General features: G+C 42.3%; 1 protein-coding gene across 2 annotated transcripts in view; it reads right to left on the reverse strand.

The window, feature by feature from the left end:
• The window catches only part of LOC125897199 (glutamate receptor ionotropic, kainate 2-like), an 87,794-nt gene extending 83,561 nt beyond the window's left edge, over positions 1-4,233 (reverse strand). For both annotated transcript variants that reach the window (XM_049590324.1, XM_049590322.1), the window contains exon 1: positions 3,664-4,233. In XM_049590324.1, coding sequence (XP_049446281.1) covers positions 3,664-3,787 — 124 coding nt within the window. In that variant the 5' untranslated portion in view covers positions 3,788-4,233. The remainder of the gene's footprint in view (positions 1-3,663) is intronic.
• Positions 4,234-17,557: the final 13,324 nt, after the last annotated feature.

Here is a 17,557-nt window from a genome sequence, read left to right on the forward strand (position 1 = left end):
CACCGCAACACAGCTGAGGGAATGAAAAAGAGTGTTAAATATAAGAAATGCAATAAAGGACCTTTATCCTGCCACAGCACTGTGGAAATAGTTAGATAAACATAGCTTTCACCAGAGGGGATAGCGTCTTTTGCCAGAGGACGGAGAGAAAAAAAACCGACGTGATTTCCTTTCCAAAATGAAAAAACAATGTTGTGTTTTAGTCATAAATATTCCCAGACATATCTGTTTTGGGAAAATATAAACATAACCAGGAAATAAACAAACAAAATGAGCATCTCTGAGTCAACAATGCTTTCAGCAGCAGTTGACAGCCCAGGGACATGCTGCGTCTGCCAATGTGGTTTGAAGATGGCGGCGATAATGTTATCACTCAACCTCACAGCCGCAGACCGACTCTGGTCATCAGAATTAAAGCACTGTCTCTGTTTTCATTGTTGGGTTTCTCCCTCTGTTTAACTCTTTCCTGAGGCGTTTAATGAATTAGACAGATGTCTGTAAATCTGTAAACTCATTTAGCTTTGATGGAATGGCAGATGTGATGACTCATTGCTGGTGTGACTGAACAAATAAGATCATGTACATATAGATAGCGCTGTTTCTGTGGAATAAAACAAAACAAGCTGCTTTCATTCTGGCTTTTAAGTTAGCTGATACACACGGACTTTAACACGAGCCTGAATTTCCACCTCACTGAATTCTAACAGGTCGTCTCTGACAACTGAGGGGAGAGAAATTATGTAAGCCAACCTTAGTTCAAAACCAAGTTCAGCTTCTCATGCCGCACACCGAAGCTGTTACATTTCATTTTAAGTGGACATTTCACAGTTCTTCTGTAGCTTACATTGTACGGGTGGACGTGGAGAGAAATCCAAAGTGGCAATTGAAAGGGGAAAAAAAAAAAAAAAAAAAAGGCGTTTTGTTCCAGGAGACCCTTGGCAGCATCAGTAGCTCAAAGTCTCCTTCATCACTCCCAAAAGGCAAGCATAAACTTGTTATAAATGGAGAATCTTATCTCAAGCGTGTCTTATTACACCTTGTAAGGGCTGCACCAAGCCGGCTTCAGTATCAAAGTAAATTAATTACCTGTAACATTTATAAATGAGGAACACCCAACACAATAATTCATGTCTGTGTCGAAATTAGCTCAGCATATTTGCCTGCAGCTGGTGGCCAGAACACTTCTTGTTTGCTGTTTTTTTTTTTTTCTCTCTGACACTTGTCGCTCTGCACGGTGAGGCCCGATGCTGTGAATACAAAGAGCTGACTATGCTTTGGTGTTAAAGTGTGTGTGTGTGCGTGTGTGTGTGTGTGTGTAAAGGTCTCAGCCTGACAGGAGAACAGTGGTTGTACAATGCGAGCCGTCTGTCTGGGCAGAATGGAACTTGGGGCAGGAAGGGAACAGACGGACCCAGGGGAGCTGACCTCCTCATTTAGCCAGCCTCCTGCAGGAGCAGCTGGGATGATCTGCTGAGCAAGCACATCCTGCAGGACAGGAAATGCTCGGGGAAAAGGGGCCAGTGGGGCTCCCGATGTCTCTCAAGTCTTTTTTTTTTTTTTTTTTTTTTTGTATTTCTCTTCTCTCACGCACTTGCACACACTGACATACATTTACTTTCTTGGTGATAAAATCACCCACACACAAGTCTATCGTCATCTATCTTTCCCTTTTTGGAAACTCGGCTCCTTTACAAGCAAACACAGAAGACAGATAAGCATATCCTCTTCTTCTAAAGAGAATGACTTACACTACGGGAAATGGAGCCATCTTACAAGGGAGAGATGAGAAGCGGCTGCTACTTGACTGAGAGATAATGCTGTACAAAAACCCACAGACTAAAGCTTTTACAGAAGTCTATTAAAAAATCACAAGCGTTTTGTTGAGCAACAGGCAGCAGGCCGCGGTGCCTGTGTCTCTGGCCGTGGTCCTGAAGCAGCCGGCTTGTTTGGCCGCTTGTTCAGCACCACGGACAGCGACCCGCCTCTCAGCCCGGGCCGCATCACCGCCACCAGAACACCCGCAAAATCAAGCACGAGCTTCACCTCAGAGCAAAAGATCTCAGTGACATGAATCACCTCTTATCTCGTGTGGCTGTGTCTGTCGTGCCACTGATGCCGGATGCCTTGCAGATCCAGAGTGTCAGCTAGACGACATACTGAGCATGAGCCACAGAAAGGCAGGCAACTCCAAATCTAAGCTTACACTATTTGACATGATCAAATTACCACCAAAATTTCCTCCAAGGTGTAAGAAATATCTTATCAATTACCCCCCCTGCAACTGTTGCAATTCTCCCAGGAATTTAGTCATTATATGCCGGCTTGGAAACTTTCGCGTCAAATGCTATTATGCAGGGGACTTTGTCGTCTCCCCCCCTAAGGATTACTGAATAAACGCCCGGCGACTGTCAGACAACGTGCGAGACGGGAAATCGCTCATCGGAGGCTGAGGATGCAGCAGGAAGACAAGCACATCCCGTTGCCATAGCGGCGGCTCTTGCGGACGCGGCCTGACTCTTAAACAGGACCCTCGGGGGAATTGGGGATTGTAAGGATGTGTTGTCAACACTTGATGACATCCGCTGTCAGGGGGGGCCTCCCCTGTCACTCCAAGATGCTCTCTGTATGTAGCCTACATTCAACAGAAAGCGGCAGAATAAAAACACAGCCATCCCCGTCCCAATCTCCATCCTGAGACGGATCTAATTAAGCAGCCAAACCTCAAGAGGCCGGGCTTTAATGATTTCAGAGCAGGGACACAGGCGGTAATAGGACACTTTTGAAGTTATGAATCGGCAACAATGCGCCGTAGTGGCAACTGTTGAAGAACTAGTGTGATAATCAACATTAATTAGGCAATATTCCTCCGCCAGGCGATATTATGGGGCTATAGTTCTTAAAGAGAGGAGGGTAATCAATGTTAAGACTAATAAGACGCACTTATCAGTATGAGAGATGATTTTTCTGTGCATACATTTCTGTGGCTTCCAACGTGACTCAGCCAATCGCCACAGAGCACCGGAACTATTAGATGTATCGATGCCATTGAGGTTATAAACATTGGATAGCAGCTGAGTGGGATTGAGGATGAAAAGTACTGCCGCGTGCATCGATCGGCCCTTGTGACAGATCAGAGTGATTGATCCGCACCCGGGGTGTAACGTCTACATGTAAACATCTACTGCAGAGGACATGTTGGGGTGTCAGCAGTTTAAAGGGCCGTGGAGGTGGAGGTGCACGAGTGCGCGAGGATGCCGGAGAGGAGATGAGTTTCATCAGCTGTTCATACCCGTGAACTGTTGCATAGGAGTGCTGCTGCTCTTACAGTGGATTTGCTTTCAAAGTTACTGTAACACTGATTTCAAGGCGCGTGGAAAACACTATGCATCCTCCGGGGTGTGATGCACACCTAGAAACGGCTTTGAAATAGTGTTGCAGAACATTATGAGGTTATAAACTGCGAGGTATTCGTTAAGAAATGTGATTGTTAGGTCAGATTGTTGTGCCAACTCTCCACTAGAACAAAAAAATGTCTCCATACATTTTGCGTTTGCATGCCGTGATTTCATTCATTCACTGTCCACATCCCACAACAGGCAGCTCGCGCGATCACACAGCGTTACAGATGATACCGTGCTACAAACAAACAAACAAGATTCTTACCAAATCTTAAAACGTGTGGCATCCCGCGAGAGTAACCAAGAAACAGCAGCAGAAGCGGGATCAGCCTGAGGTTGGACCTGAAAACGAGACTGCTTATCATCAGATGATGGGAGGTAATCTTCATGTTGTTTTTAAAAAAATGCACAGTGGTTTAATCCCCCCGGTGCGCGGGTTCGATTCCCCCGTAATTCTTCTACGCTCGTTGGGCAAGGCAGGGTGACGGCGGCCCTGGATGCGCAAGATCACGGCATGGTCACTTGCGCTTTCCCTAAATCCATTAGCAGTCCCGGCATGATTCCTTCCCCTTCCCCTTTCTCCTTCTCCTCCTTCACTGCGCCAAGAAACAACAATCCTCCGGGTCGAGGGACGGCGGGACATCCATGTCGAAGGGTACGGATCCAGTGGGGAGGGGGGAGCCCGAGCATGGGCTGGTAAAGGTAAGGTGCTGGAGAGGGGTTGGAGAGGGGCTAGAGAGCGCCAAGCAGAGGATACAGCAGCGATATACAGCCCCCTATGAGGCGCTCTGGGTTGCTTACGCTCCCATTATACTGCACTGCTGCACAGGCTCTGACGTCGAGCCAAGGTTAGTGTTGTGAACGCGCACCAGAGAGAGACAGAGAGGGAGAGAGGGAGAGGGGAGAGAGGAGGGAGATGGATGTACAGATAGGGGGAGACGGGGAAAAAAAGAGGGAGAATGAGAGAGGAAGCGAGATGGATGGAAGGGAAGGAGAGGGAAACTTTATTTCAGACTGTAGTATCTCTGCTGCCTCCATAACTTGCCGTCAAGCTCGCATGCATCCAGAGATGTGTTGGCAGAGATGCAACCTGTAAAGTGCACACAGCAACAGTAACTTCAGCTTCAACCTTTACTTGCAAAATTGCCATCAAATACTATCCATTCATAAAAGAAATGCTTGTATAAGATGGTGTAAATTAAGTCATTATTCCATTACAATAAAGGGGACTAATGTTTAAGGGAACTGCAAACTCTGTTAAACTATATATTTTGATTGTTTGTCTGTGCAGGATCTCCATTCAGCACCATGGACAGAGACACAGCCAGCCTGCACAACAACCCAGCAATTAGTCGGTGTCCACTTTGGAGAAGCTTTGGCTAACTCTGTAGGCACTTTTCTTGCACAATCACACACAGAAATAACTGCGCACACTACACTGCACACAATATCTGCATGGCCAATCTGTGCACACAAGCGATACACTCTCAATCCTGCAGGATATCACTGCACTGACTTTTTTAGGACATGTAGGCCCTCTTTGTGTTCTGTCATTCACAACTTCCCTCTCTCTTTTACGGGATTTCAAGCAACAACCATTTCAACAATTTCCGCCATCATTCCAGAAATGTGGGAGGAGTGGGATGAAAGGAATTAAAATTGGCAGAACAGCAAATCCGTAATATCGACAGAAGCTGCTGAAAGGCGCGAATATTTAACCTATGCAAATAACTCCACTTTAGACTTGAAAGCGTTCCAGCAACAGACTATTCTCGAGTGTGAGCCATTCTCCGATGTGAAGGTGTGTGTGGCACACACACACACACACACACACACACACACACACAAAGGCTCCATTGCTGGTTAAATTTCACGGGGGGGAGACACGCAATATCTCTTGAGATTCTAAGTAGGGCCTATCTATCGCCCTTCTATCTGATTAGCGAGTTCAAACGAGGCTGAATCCTATAGGATGCAATGCAGCGAGAAGATGGATATCTGCAGCTCTTGCGTGGGTCTACATGCTATTGATTTAACACTACATGCACCTTATCAGCGCCTGCCCCCGATGAGCAGCTCTTCATGGGCCAGTGCATCAGCTGGAGCTATATAGGTACAGTGTAGCACCCCCCGCCCCAACAGGGTGGAGGGCTATTTAATCCCAAGGGAGATGTGAAAGGAGGCCTTTGATTGGCGCCACCAGACTCCAAAGCCTGGATGAACACCGCCATTGTGTGACTCAAGTGTGAATGGCTGGCCTGTGTGTGAGTGTGTGTGGTGTGTACTCCAAAAAAAGTCACAAAAATATTCCTGCATGGCTTTATAGTGTATTTAAATAGACCTTTTGGGTGACCTTGTAGTTACTTTGTGTTTAAAAGGCAAATCCCCCCCAATATATTAATACAAACATATATATAAACAAAAAAATAGCCACTACAGGCAACCATGGACCACCATCTGAAATATCATTAACAAATGTAATCATAATCATAAATGAACTAAACAAACTGCCATTACATTGCCCCTTTTACACTGCCTGTTCAAGGTGGGAATTTCATGCCATTATTCTGCCTCACCATTCTGTGTAAAAAGTACAATTGCTGAAAGGGGGCGCAGAGTTGCCTCGGCTTTAAGCCAGCAGCAGAGGTAGTAACAGATGTTGGTGTAAAAGGGACAGTCGGCAGGATGGGAAGCAAATTTGTGAATCCTAGGGTAGCGAGGTAATGACCCACCCTACCGTCCCTAAGATCGGCCAGTTCTCATTGCTTTCGTTGGCTGGATTGGTTAGGTTTAGGCAAGAGGAGTGGGATGGGTTAGGGTTAGGGTAAGAATGTCAGGGTAAGCCAATCAGAGACAGAGTAAGGCCTATTCTAGCATTTGCAAACTCACAAACAAGACCACAGACAGGACAGATGTGACAAATTGATGACGTGTTGTGTGTGTGACCCACTGCCGGGACATTTATAAAGCAGCTAGCATCAGTTAGCAGCTAACTCAAAGATGAAAATATCCACAAACTGGGGAGACAAGGAGGTCTGGGAGCTCCTTACCCTCAGAGCCAAGGATGAGGTCAATCACCACAGTTAATTGCTGTTATTGCCATTTCATGCCATTGTCATTGTTTAGAAAGCGCTGCCTGATGCGTATATGTCACACTATAGATAACGCGCTACAAGCTGTGCCAATGGTACAAATCTGGTCTACTAGGTGGGCGTCATCTTTTCCTCGCATACCCCCACCTTGTTTGGCAGTGCAGTAAACTTTGTGTGGATGGATGAAATCAGATTAAAAACAAGACATTAAATACAGTACAAATTTAATATTTCACCTCCTATCTTAATGTCTGATATCAACTGACTGTAACATCACATCAGTTGTTGCCAGATCTCTTGAGAGTATGTTGCTAAAACAGAGACATGTCTGACACAAAGTTAATTTCCTCCTGATTCATGTGTATGAAAAAATACCATTTCAGTATCAGAATGTTTAGAAGGATTGGGGCTTGGGAAAAAATGGGTCCAATATTTACTTCAGAGTCTATGCTGCAAAGGAAACGGCGATAAGCTGTGCTCATGTTCACTTCTCCCATTGGAATAAATAGACTCAGGACTGCAGTTAGTCTCCTAGAGGGGTGGGGCAATGGTGAAACATACGTCACACAGATACAGGAAATGAATCTGAAGTGGGCCGTCTTGGTTTATCAGTGGTCTCTAGTCACACTGGAGGCTGTTGTGTTTCACATTATACCTCTTTTTTGCTTCCCAAGTGTCAGCATGCAATTTAAAATCACACACTGAGGCTGCATTATTCAGGCTTTGTTTTGTCCTGTGGAAAAAACAGAGCCCGCATAATGAAGGGTCTTTGTCACGGCCTTATCACGGGATCTCTGGGTAAAAAGGGCTAATGTCAAACACTGCAGCATCTCTATCATATATTACTTTTGATGTATTAAAAGGTAGGAAGGTAGAATGTAATACGATTGTGCCCCAGATGTTGACTCCATATCTCGGGCTTTGTGTGTTTATACCTTCTGATGTCACTGAGATATTCTTGAAGTATAAAATTACTGCTGTTTGTCTACGTGCTGGATCTTTATTAGACGGCAGAATAGTGAAATTAAAAGTAAATGTGCGCACAAGTAAAGGATTCTGACACCTACTCCCTCCTTTGCTGAAGTGCTACTCCATTATACATTACCGCATCTGTCAAATCCCCCATTCACAAATAAAAGCGACTGCATTTAATAGTGAAGAGGACGCTTGTATCAGCTAAAGGCAACACAAAGTAATTACACGGGATCAAGTAGGTGGTGTGAACGCTGACTTTGAACGTGTGTCAGTTTGCGTGGGTCTGCACACCAGCAATCTGCAGTGTGAAAATATCAAAGAGAATGGCACTCATCATGCCACCATCTGGACCATTAGCATAATTATGGAGAAATTCAGGGTTCCCGTATAAGTCAGCAGAGCCTCACACAGCATGAAAGGAATGCTTATTGAGCTCGGGGAGAAGACATCAACCGACAGGCACGTTGGTTTTCCCTCTTAAAGTCACAGCGCCCTCTGGCCAAATGCTACGGTACTGCGCTAGAAAAAGGCCTCTGGTGCCTCTCCACTCAGTGCAACCAAAATGTAATTTGCAGAATAGAATTAAGGCTGCCACAAATGCCTCTGACTTAATTTTCTAATACAAATCTAAACAGCATTGTCTGTGTGTGCCTCCGCATAGGCCATCTGAGGACAAACAAATCACTTATGCTCCCCTTTCAGTTGTCGTCAAGTATCTCTGGTTCATTTTTGTCTGTAGTTTAGTTTCACACATTCTCCACTTCCCAGTAAGCCAGTCAGCAAAACATAACCATGTGTGTAAACCAGTTAAAAAAGGAGGCGGTGATGGGGATGGTGAATTGCCTTATTACGATGTTAAACTGACTCCTGCTCCTTTAGCTTGTTGTAACTAATAGGAAAATACCATTTGGGAGATGTACTCTTTTTTTTTCATCTGTGATCAAACCGTGTCGTTTTTGAAGGAGACCACAAATTAGATTACTTTATACACACCCACTTGCTTGTAACCCAGGGAGGCTTCCACATGAGCTGGCTGGTGTGTTTATTCAGACGCCATTCATGCACTGGGTAATGCAAAGGGGACTTTATGCAAAGGAGAGATAACCACTGCTAAAAGCCTTCTGTCATTCTCTCTCTCTCTCTCTCTCTCTCTGTTTCCCTCTCTCCCCCCCTCCCGCCCTCGTTCACTCTCTCGCACAGGCAGACTGGTGGAAAGATAGCATTGGCACAGGGAGGGGAAACCATGGAAACGAGAAGCTGATGCACTTTGAATGGTAAGACCCTGAAAGAGAAGACATTCATTCAATTCAGTCGCCCCTGTACTAAAGGCTCATCTCTACTGCATTATTCTGAATGCTACAAGTTTATTCTAACATGGTTGGCTCCAGAAAGCCAACAATGGTCTCACTTCTTCAGTCCATTATGTCAGGATGACTGTAGCTAAGGATGTCTTAACATTTTGGCAAGTTGAAGAAGGGGGCCCTACACAAACACACACACACTTACTCCCTTTGCACTCAAACATATAAAAACGTATAAACCTGCTCATTTTCCCAGCGACAGCATAACACTGCCGCGCTCATCCCTGCAATTGCACCGCACCACACTCAAGCCTGGCGTTTTTTAAATTCAATATATTTACATTTCCCACTTGTGGCTTTGCTTCAAGCGAAAGCCTTTGAACATAACAGCATGCCGCAGTCAGCGCCGGCCTATATGTCTTGAGAAGTGCTGTCAATGAGATCCCAGGGACCTCAGTGGGAATACATTCTTCAGAGACGACAATTAGTCAAGTGAGACAGTAATTAGGACCTCTCTGCACACTGTCACTTCCAGTTAGTGCTGACAGATGCCCGCAAATCCCCCCCTCTAGCATTTGCAGTCAGGCAGACTTACTTCTGGAGCTGCTCGCTGTTGTGACAGCCGTCTGTAACTTCTGTCTACCAAGATAATACTTTGGAAAAAAAAAAATGGCAAGGAAATTTAGTCAGTAGCATGCTGGAAAAGTAATGTGGTAAACTCCATCAGCTCTCATCACTGCGACCAAATTACAGTTGTCACTTTATTTCTGTGGTAGCACCATCAATAGCGGCCAAATCATCTTCCTACAGTACAACAGTAGTTAGAAAGTGCCAATATATTGTAGCACTTTGTAAAGTAGCATACTGCATGAGCATACAACATGTTTATAAAGACGAATATTACTTGAACAGCTGCTCCATTCAGTTAAAGTCCATACAAAGAACATACAGTATGCCAGTGGTTCTCAAATGGTGTGCCGCCTGACTGTATCAGTATGTTGTGGCAGCCATTTCCTAATAAAGAGGCTAAAAAAAGTAATTTAATTTAATTAAATTTTAAGAACCTTGACGGGGAACATATTTGTTGCCGTTCACACGTGGGAATTTTAATTGTGTGACACACTACATTATCTTACATTATTTCCCATTTAAATGGATGTGTGATTGGTGCTTTGATGCCATTTTAGAAAGTTTAAAATTAATTCTTGAATCATTTTCTTAAAGGAGAAGTCCGATATTTTGCACTTTGAGCCCCATTTCTGGGTTATTTATGATGAAATAGAGTGGTTAAGACCAAAATAGTGTTGATTGCTTCTTTTTGGTGAATTTGGCTTTCCCCTGCCTGGCTTAACACTGCTGTGTATATCTGTCGTAAAACCACCCTAAACGTTCGTTTTCAAAGCCATGAAACTCCCCGAGTGGTCAGTGGTGTTCGTTGATGTTCTGACATAAAAATTGTAGCAAAATGTGGTTTCCATCCATGTTTTCGCTATTCATCTCAATTGTGGAACTATTTTTTCAGCTGCCTCACACCCGTGTGTAAAAGTCCGCTTGATCGTTCGTTTGACCCTGAAGCGTTATACACTCCAGCGCACTTGATGGCGATAATGCTCCTTTAAGTGGGTGTCACCAACCGGCAGGAAACTATTGTAATGTAATGGGACACAGAGAAGAAGCAGAAGAAGAAGGTTGGCGTTGTGTTCAAAGGCATCGTACTGCAAAGGTTGTTTACAAGCGAGTAATCCATTGTGCAGTTGTTTAAACTTATTACAAAACTTTATCCTTTATTCTCGTTCTTCCTCCGGGAGCGCACACAGCACTGTCGAGGCTGCACTTTCGCTGAGCTAAAAGACTACAATGACTACGACCTTGTTGTAAACAACCCCTTATCCGTTTCCGGTGGCGGATAACTACCAACGGACAATGAGGCTTTTATAGAAAACCAATGGATTAGACAAAATGTCAAATAAATCATCACGGAAACCACAGTTTGCTACGATTTTTAGCTGATTTTTAGCTTTTAGCTGAGCTAAAAGACTACAATGACTTCAACCTTGTCGTAAACAACCCCCTTTCCGTTTCCGGTGGTGGATTACTACCAACGGACAATGAGGCTTCCTATGGAAAACCAATGGATAAGACAAAATGTCAAATAAATCATCACGGAAACCACAGTTTGCTACGATTTTTATGTCAGAACTTCAACGAACACCACTGACCACTCAGTGAGTTTCATGGCTTTGAAAACGAACGCTTAAGGTGGTTTTAGGGACAGGTTCACACATGGCCATAGGCAGCACTGTTAAGCCAGGCAGGGGAAAGACAAATTCTGAGAGGTCACTGAGGGCCACTCTATTTAGAAATGGAGCTCAAAGTTCAAAATACCAGACTTCTCCTTTAATAAATATTTCATGGTTGTCAATTGTTATTTGATATTAGTAAATAAAAACAAACATTTATGTCATGATAAGAGTGATACCACCTTATAGAGGTTATTGTGCACAGACACAAATACAGGTGTGCCTTGAGACTTTGGTTTGCCCTTTGGTGTGCCTTGGGCTCAAGAAGTTTAACAACAACTGCAGTATGCCAAATTGATGCAATGTTGAGCACACAGTCCAGCCAGGACAATATTATTAACTGGCTTTTGTGCCAACTACTTTCTGCAGTCAGAGACATATCACAACATTGAAAATATGACACAAACCTCAAAATACAGCAGAGAAAAACTTTCTGAGTTCAGCAAAAGCAAGGATGTGGGTTTAATTTCAACACTGGGGTGGGACACATATGAAACAAGAAGTGCTATGCACCAATTTGTGCCTTCTCTGCAGCAGTTTATGGCATAAATGTCTTAATTTTGTCAAAATAAAAAGCATCCGCTACTTTCATATTTTCACTGGGAGGGACACTTGTAAATACTAAGAGGGACAACCCCAAAAGCAAAAGTATGAAGCTAGCTTACTGACAATTGGCAAACAGAAATGCCTTCGCAATTTGTCACTGCACTCTCGAGTCCTCTCAGCCAGCTGGTCCTGAGGCTCACCCCCTCTAACAGCACAAGGCCTCAGGACAACCCTCACACAATCCAGCCCGACCAAATTATAGCTGAAGAAAAAGAACATCAGCTACTGGACATCTACCACAAATACCCCAAACAGACTTCAGTGCTATTTGGCCCAGAACAGACAGTACATGATGCCGAACTAACTGACCACTGTGACAGATCAGAAACTGAGAAAGAAGCTGACTATGTACAGACTCAGGTGGAGACACAGCAACATTTCCTGCTACAATGCAGCACATATGAAGACATCAGGACAAAGTTCTCTACAAAAAGTAAATGTAAACTCCGAGATTTTGATTCACTAAAATGAATCCTCTAATTGGAGTAAACAGTGTCAGCACCACAGATGCAGCAAGATGTGTCAGTGCATGTCACAACCAAGAGACAACCAACACAACATTTCATCTCCTCACAGATCACACTCTGCCTTTTTATTTACTCCTTCACTCCACATAATGAGTTTTTTCCTTTAAAAAGTTTGTCTGTGGTTTTGTAATAATAAATTGTTGTTAAATGTCTGAATTTACTGCCTTAAATTGTATATGTGCTTTGGCAACACATAAGAAATGTCATGCTAATGAAGCTCATCGAATTCAATTGAAGTTCGATGCTATCAGCTAACACAAGCTAACGTTTTTTTTTTTCTGCCACACTAAACACGTCATACTACGTCATGTGACGTCCTGAATGAGAGCCAACGTTACTATCAAAATAATAATGTATCAGTCATCATGGTTGGTAAATCAAAACTTGCTTACCAAGTTCCCCTCAGTGACAGCTCCACAGTACGAGTTCTACTAACTGATGTTTTGAATGTATTAAACCGGAAATCGAATGCTGATTGGCTGATTCGGGAGCCTGACCAATCAGGTCGCTTGTGGGCGGGGCGATTGTAACACCTGTTGTATGGATGTACAAATAATTTGGTTACAGTAACGGCCAAATATTAATATAAATCCCATAAATATATAAAATCTAAATATGCAAACAAACTGCTTATCTCTATAAAATTGTACAAATTAACAGACCCTGAAAATAATACGGTTCATTTTTAAATGAAGACCAAATAACTTTGTTTTGTATTTTTAATATTGTATTATTTATTATTTATTTATTTATGTCAAGTATATTAATTTTCTTTTACTTTGGCTGACATCTTTTTTTTTGTCTTTTTTTCTCTTTTTTTCTACTCAGTTCATTTTGGTTTATTTACTTCAAGACATGCCTTATTTTTGTAATTAAAAATTGTTCGATAAAGTTTATATTAAAGAACTGTAACACCAATAAATTTGGACTTTTTTGGTTATGTAAAGAAATACAAAGGAAAATGGAAATAGAGAGAACTTTATTCATCCCCAAAGAGAAATTCAACTGTCCAGCAGCTAATAAAAAACAACAACCACACTTCAAAATAAGTTAAAATAAGTGCATAAATAGAATTTGAAAATCAGATTAAAATTAAATTAGTGCTATGACATGAGTCAGACATTAGAATTTCCAATATAAATCACAGTATGTAGGACAATTCAGCCAAAAAAAAAAAAAAAATCCAAAAACATAAGAAAACTCCTAGGACTTCAACATTACCAATAAAATAAAATACATATTACATAAAGCAATAGAGGAAATACTGTTATACTGTAAGTCCATTAAATTCTGACAAAAATTTGAGTCTTACAGGCATTGTATTTTTTTCCCTAATTTGTAAATTCTGTGTATCTTTGTTCATTGTGTTGTAGTCCATTGCATCTATTTTGCAGTGTATCATTGTGATAATCAAAATCAATACTGACTATTGCCTTGACAGTTGTGACCTCTCCGCCCCCTGGGATACGTGTAGGCTAGATCTGTAATGATACTAATATGGCCCTTTTTATGGCAGACATTTTGACAGGTCACATTAGGAAAAGCACAGGTGTTATCGGTCACGTGATCATGTTATAAGAAAGTGGCACATCTAAGGGGCAACTACAACAGCTATTTTACATATATTTTTTGCTTGTTTGTTTGCACAGGATCTTCATTCAGCCCAATGGACAGAGACACAGCACACCTGTATATCAGCCGCAGAGAACAATGAGAGTCTGAAAGACATAAGAATATTTCTCAGGGCTCAAATCAAGCATGTTGATTCACCGTTACTGCTTACATAGCTTACACTTAAAAGAATAGTGTCTATGGTTTAGGGTGATTTAGTGGCATCTAGTGGTGAGGATTGCAGATTACAACCAGCTGAAACTTTTTCCAGTTAGAATTCCGTCAGTGTTCATTGTTCAGGAGGTTTTTACCAGGAGTGGAATCATCTGCTCTTCCTTTCAAAAAACAAAACAAAACAAAAAAAAACAGATCAGGAGTTTAAAAACATAGACTAGAGCAAATTCACATTACAAATCAGTGTTTCTCCTATGCTGTTTGGCACGTTGCCGACAAGCTGTTACCCCAGCACCTGCTTATGTGCTCGACTAGTCTCTCTGATAACTTAATGTGTCATCACCTTCTAATCAGATGTTCAGGAGGTTTTTACCCTGAGCCGAATTATCTGCAGACGTCCCGTCCTCTCCAAAACAAACAGATCAGGTGATTAAAACCAGTTAAAACACTAAATAAAGCAGTTTCACATTACAAATCAGTGTTTCTCCAATGCTGTTTGGCTGCTACCCCAGCCCCTGTTACTGTGTGCTCAACTCTTTTCTCTAATACCTTAAGATCTGGACGTTCAAGAGGTTTTTACCTGAAGCCAAATTTTCTACAGAGGTCTCTTCCTCTTCAAAATAAGCAGAGCCGCTGAGTAAAATGGGTTAAACCACAGAACAAAGCAGTTTCACATTACAAATCGGTGTTTCTCCAATGCTGTTTGGCATGTCGGAAGCGGGCTGCTAGCCCAGCACCTGCTAATGTGTGCTCAACTCTTTTCTCTAAAAACTTAATATCAAGGGGTTCGAGGGGTTTTTACCTGGAGCAAAGTTATCCGCAGAGGACTTATCCTCTCCAAAATAAGTTGACCTGATGATTAAAATGAGTAAAAACACAAATAAAGCAGTTTCACGTAAAAAAAAAAAAATTGAATTTGAATTTTTCCAATGCTCTTGTTGTAGAGGGGCTGCTAATTATGGTGGCTGACTCAAAGACTCAAAAACACAAACGGCCAGTGTAGAGCCAGTGAGTGGTTTGTCTGTTCTGGGCTACTGTAGAAACATGTCCATGCAACATCACCATCTCTGTGAAGGAGGACCTACTTCCTATGTGGGTACAAATGCTCATTCTAAGGTAATAAAAACACAATGATTCTTAGTTTCAGGTGATCATACACTAAAGAAAACATACTTATTATATTTAATTTCTGCCAATGCAGTACATCCCCCTAAATCCTACACACTGAATTTTAATGGAACTGAGCCATTGCTACTTTTAATAGCCACATCACTGTGGGTGCAGCGGCAGTGGGGTTTGTGGAGCCTTTAAATTGGCTCCTGTTCAGATTTTACACTATATATCTTAAATTAAATCTACTTCACTCTCTGGATCCATAATTTTTAATTAGCTTTAGTTGATAGCATCGCAATTTCAGACAAGAATGAACAAGGTTACCAATATAAGATTATGCTTTATAGTCCTATAAGGCCTATATCCATTTGAACAAATGTTCAAAATAAAAGCCAACAGACTGTGTATCCAGTGTTACCAAATGATGACCCTCAGGGATTGAATTATAACGTATCTGCACCTTGATTTAAATGACACTGCAAAGAAATACACCATCAAAACCCTACAGTTTGAGTACAAAACACATAGAGGCGGGTCTGGGAAGTTTGTGGTAGCTGTTATCAGTGTGGACTCGTACCACTTCATATTGGATAGGAGAGCTGACCCAGTTTCCTGGTGTAAAGAAGTCAGAATGTCCACAGAAACTTCTCAAACTTCTCCAGCAGCATAATCCACTTCTGTCTGTCCTGTCATGTTCCAAGCACTCATTTATTATAAATTTTATTTTTCCTCCCCATTTTATTTATGGTTCTCAGACTACGTATGCCAATATGAACAGCATAATTTATAAGAGAAATACATGATGCTGGTATTTTACTAATAATAAACTCCAATTACAAATAAGTTTAAATAAATAAATATCTTCAGTTTTTTTCTTTATTTTGTACGAGTTGTTTATGTCTTTGTTCTTGTCAGGAAAATAAACGCTTTCTGTTCTTTGTGGTTTCAGATCTTAGGAAGAAAATCATACATATTCACAGACCAATAACAACAACAACACCCACACACACACACACACACACACATGCATACATACACAGCAGAGAGCCAGGCTGATTGGATGGTGGACGGCTGGAGTTGTTATTACAGAGCATCCAGCAGAGTCTGGTTTGCAGGATAAGGACGTCCTTACAGGGCATTTCTCAGTGTGAACGATGAGGAAACAGCCTACTGAGTGTGTGAGTGTGTGTGGGTGTGTGGGTGTGTGGGTGTGTGTGTGTATAAGAGAGAGAGAAAGAGAGAGACTGATAGAGACCCCAGAGAGAAAGTTTGAAAGAGAGGAATAGAGAGAATGTGGACAGATGCATCTGTCTGCCTACATATTTTGGCCATCAAATAGAAATCTTGGCAATGCTTGCAAAAAGTGACTTTCCCCATTGGACTAGTCGGTGCCAAGGGTTTGCCTGCAGAGAAAGAGACTGGAGAATAAGAGAGGAGCTCACGAGGCTTCACATTCTGATACAGGAAAGCCTCCAACAAACTTTTCTTTCTGCGAAGACATCTTCTTCTTTGGTGTCTATCAACTAGAGCAAGAGGAGGGACTTTCTGAGCCAGACATGGAAGTGTTAATAAAGAGGGGACATGTACGGTTGGTTTTCATGTATCTGGGGCTTTGATACAGTAATGGGCTCTCTTGGTGCTTGTTAGTAACACATTAGGGCTTGATCGAACTCTCACCATTTTACAAACCACTGACAGCAGAGACATGAAAACAACCTGGAAATGTGAGTGGCACTAACACAATGAACAGAGGTGGGACTGAGACTGCTCTCACACCTGCCCTGTTTGGTTCGATTCAGTTGAACTCAAGTTTGTTTGCCCCCTAAATGCTGTTTGTTTGGGCAGGTGTGAACACAGCAATCGCACTCGGGTGGCACCAAAATAACCAGACTGAGACCTTCTTGAAGAGGAACTCTGGTGCGGTTCGTTTGTGGTGAGAACGTGTTCCGACCTGGATCTGAACCAACTGCAGTCACATGACACATTGTTTGGGTTAAACATGAGCATGTTACAGTCCTGGAGGATTATTAATGTGCACCTCCTCCTGTACTGCCTTAATATGCACATTCAGCACATCCAATGCATCAAAACATTGTTTTCTAGTTGGAGCCGCGCCTCGTTTTCAAACTGTTGACTAAAATGAACAATGACAGCAATATAGTCCACGATGAGCAGCGCTAAAATCAACCTGCGTAGTGCTCAGGTCAAACAAGTCATGAAATTCTGATGATCTAATCCAATGTTAGCTGGAAAGCTAACAAGCTAATACTTTAGCTAAAAAGACACATTCACATACCTTACTTTTAGGGTTTGCAGTGACAGATGAAGTCAAATGTTGTGGGTGTCGTGTCACTGTTTTTTGAGTACAGATCTTGCATACTGCTGTTCTCTTCGTACTACCGTATTCGATAACATAGTCCTTGAATCCAAATGTTATCACTTTTGGACTAGCACTCTCAG

Source organism: Epinephelus fuscoguttatus, linkage group LG11, assembly GCF_011397635.1.
Source record: "Epinephelus fuscoguttatus linkage group LG11, E.fuscoguttatus.final_Chr_v1".
NCBI classification, from domain to species: domain Eukaryota; kingdom Metazoa; phylum Chordata; class Actinopteri; order Perciformes; family Serranidae; genus Epinephelus; species Epinephelus fuscoguttatus.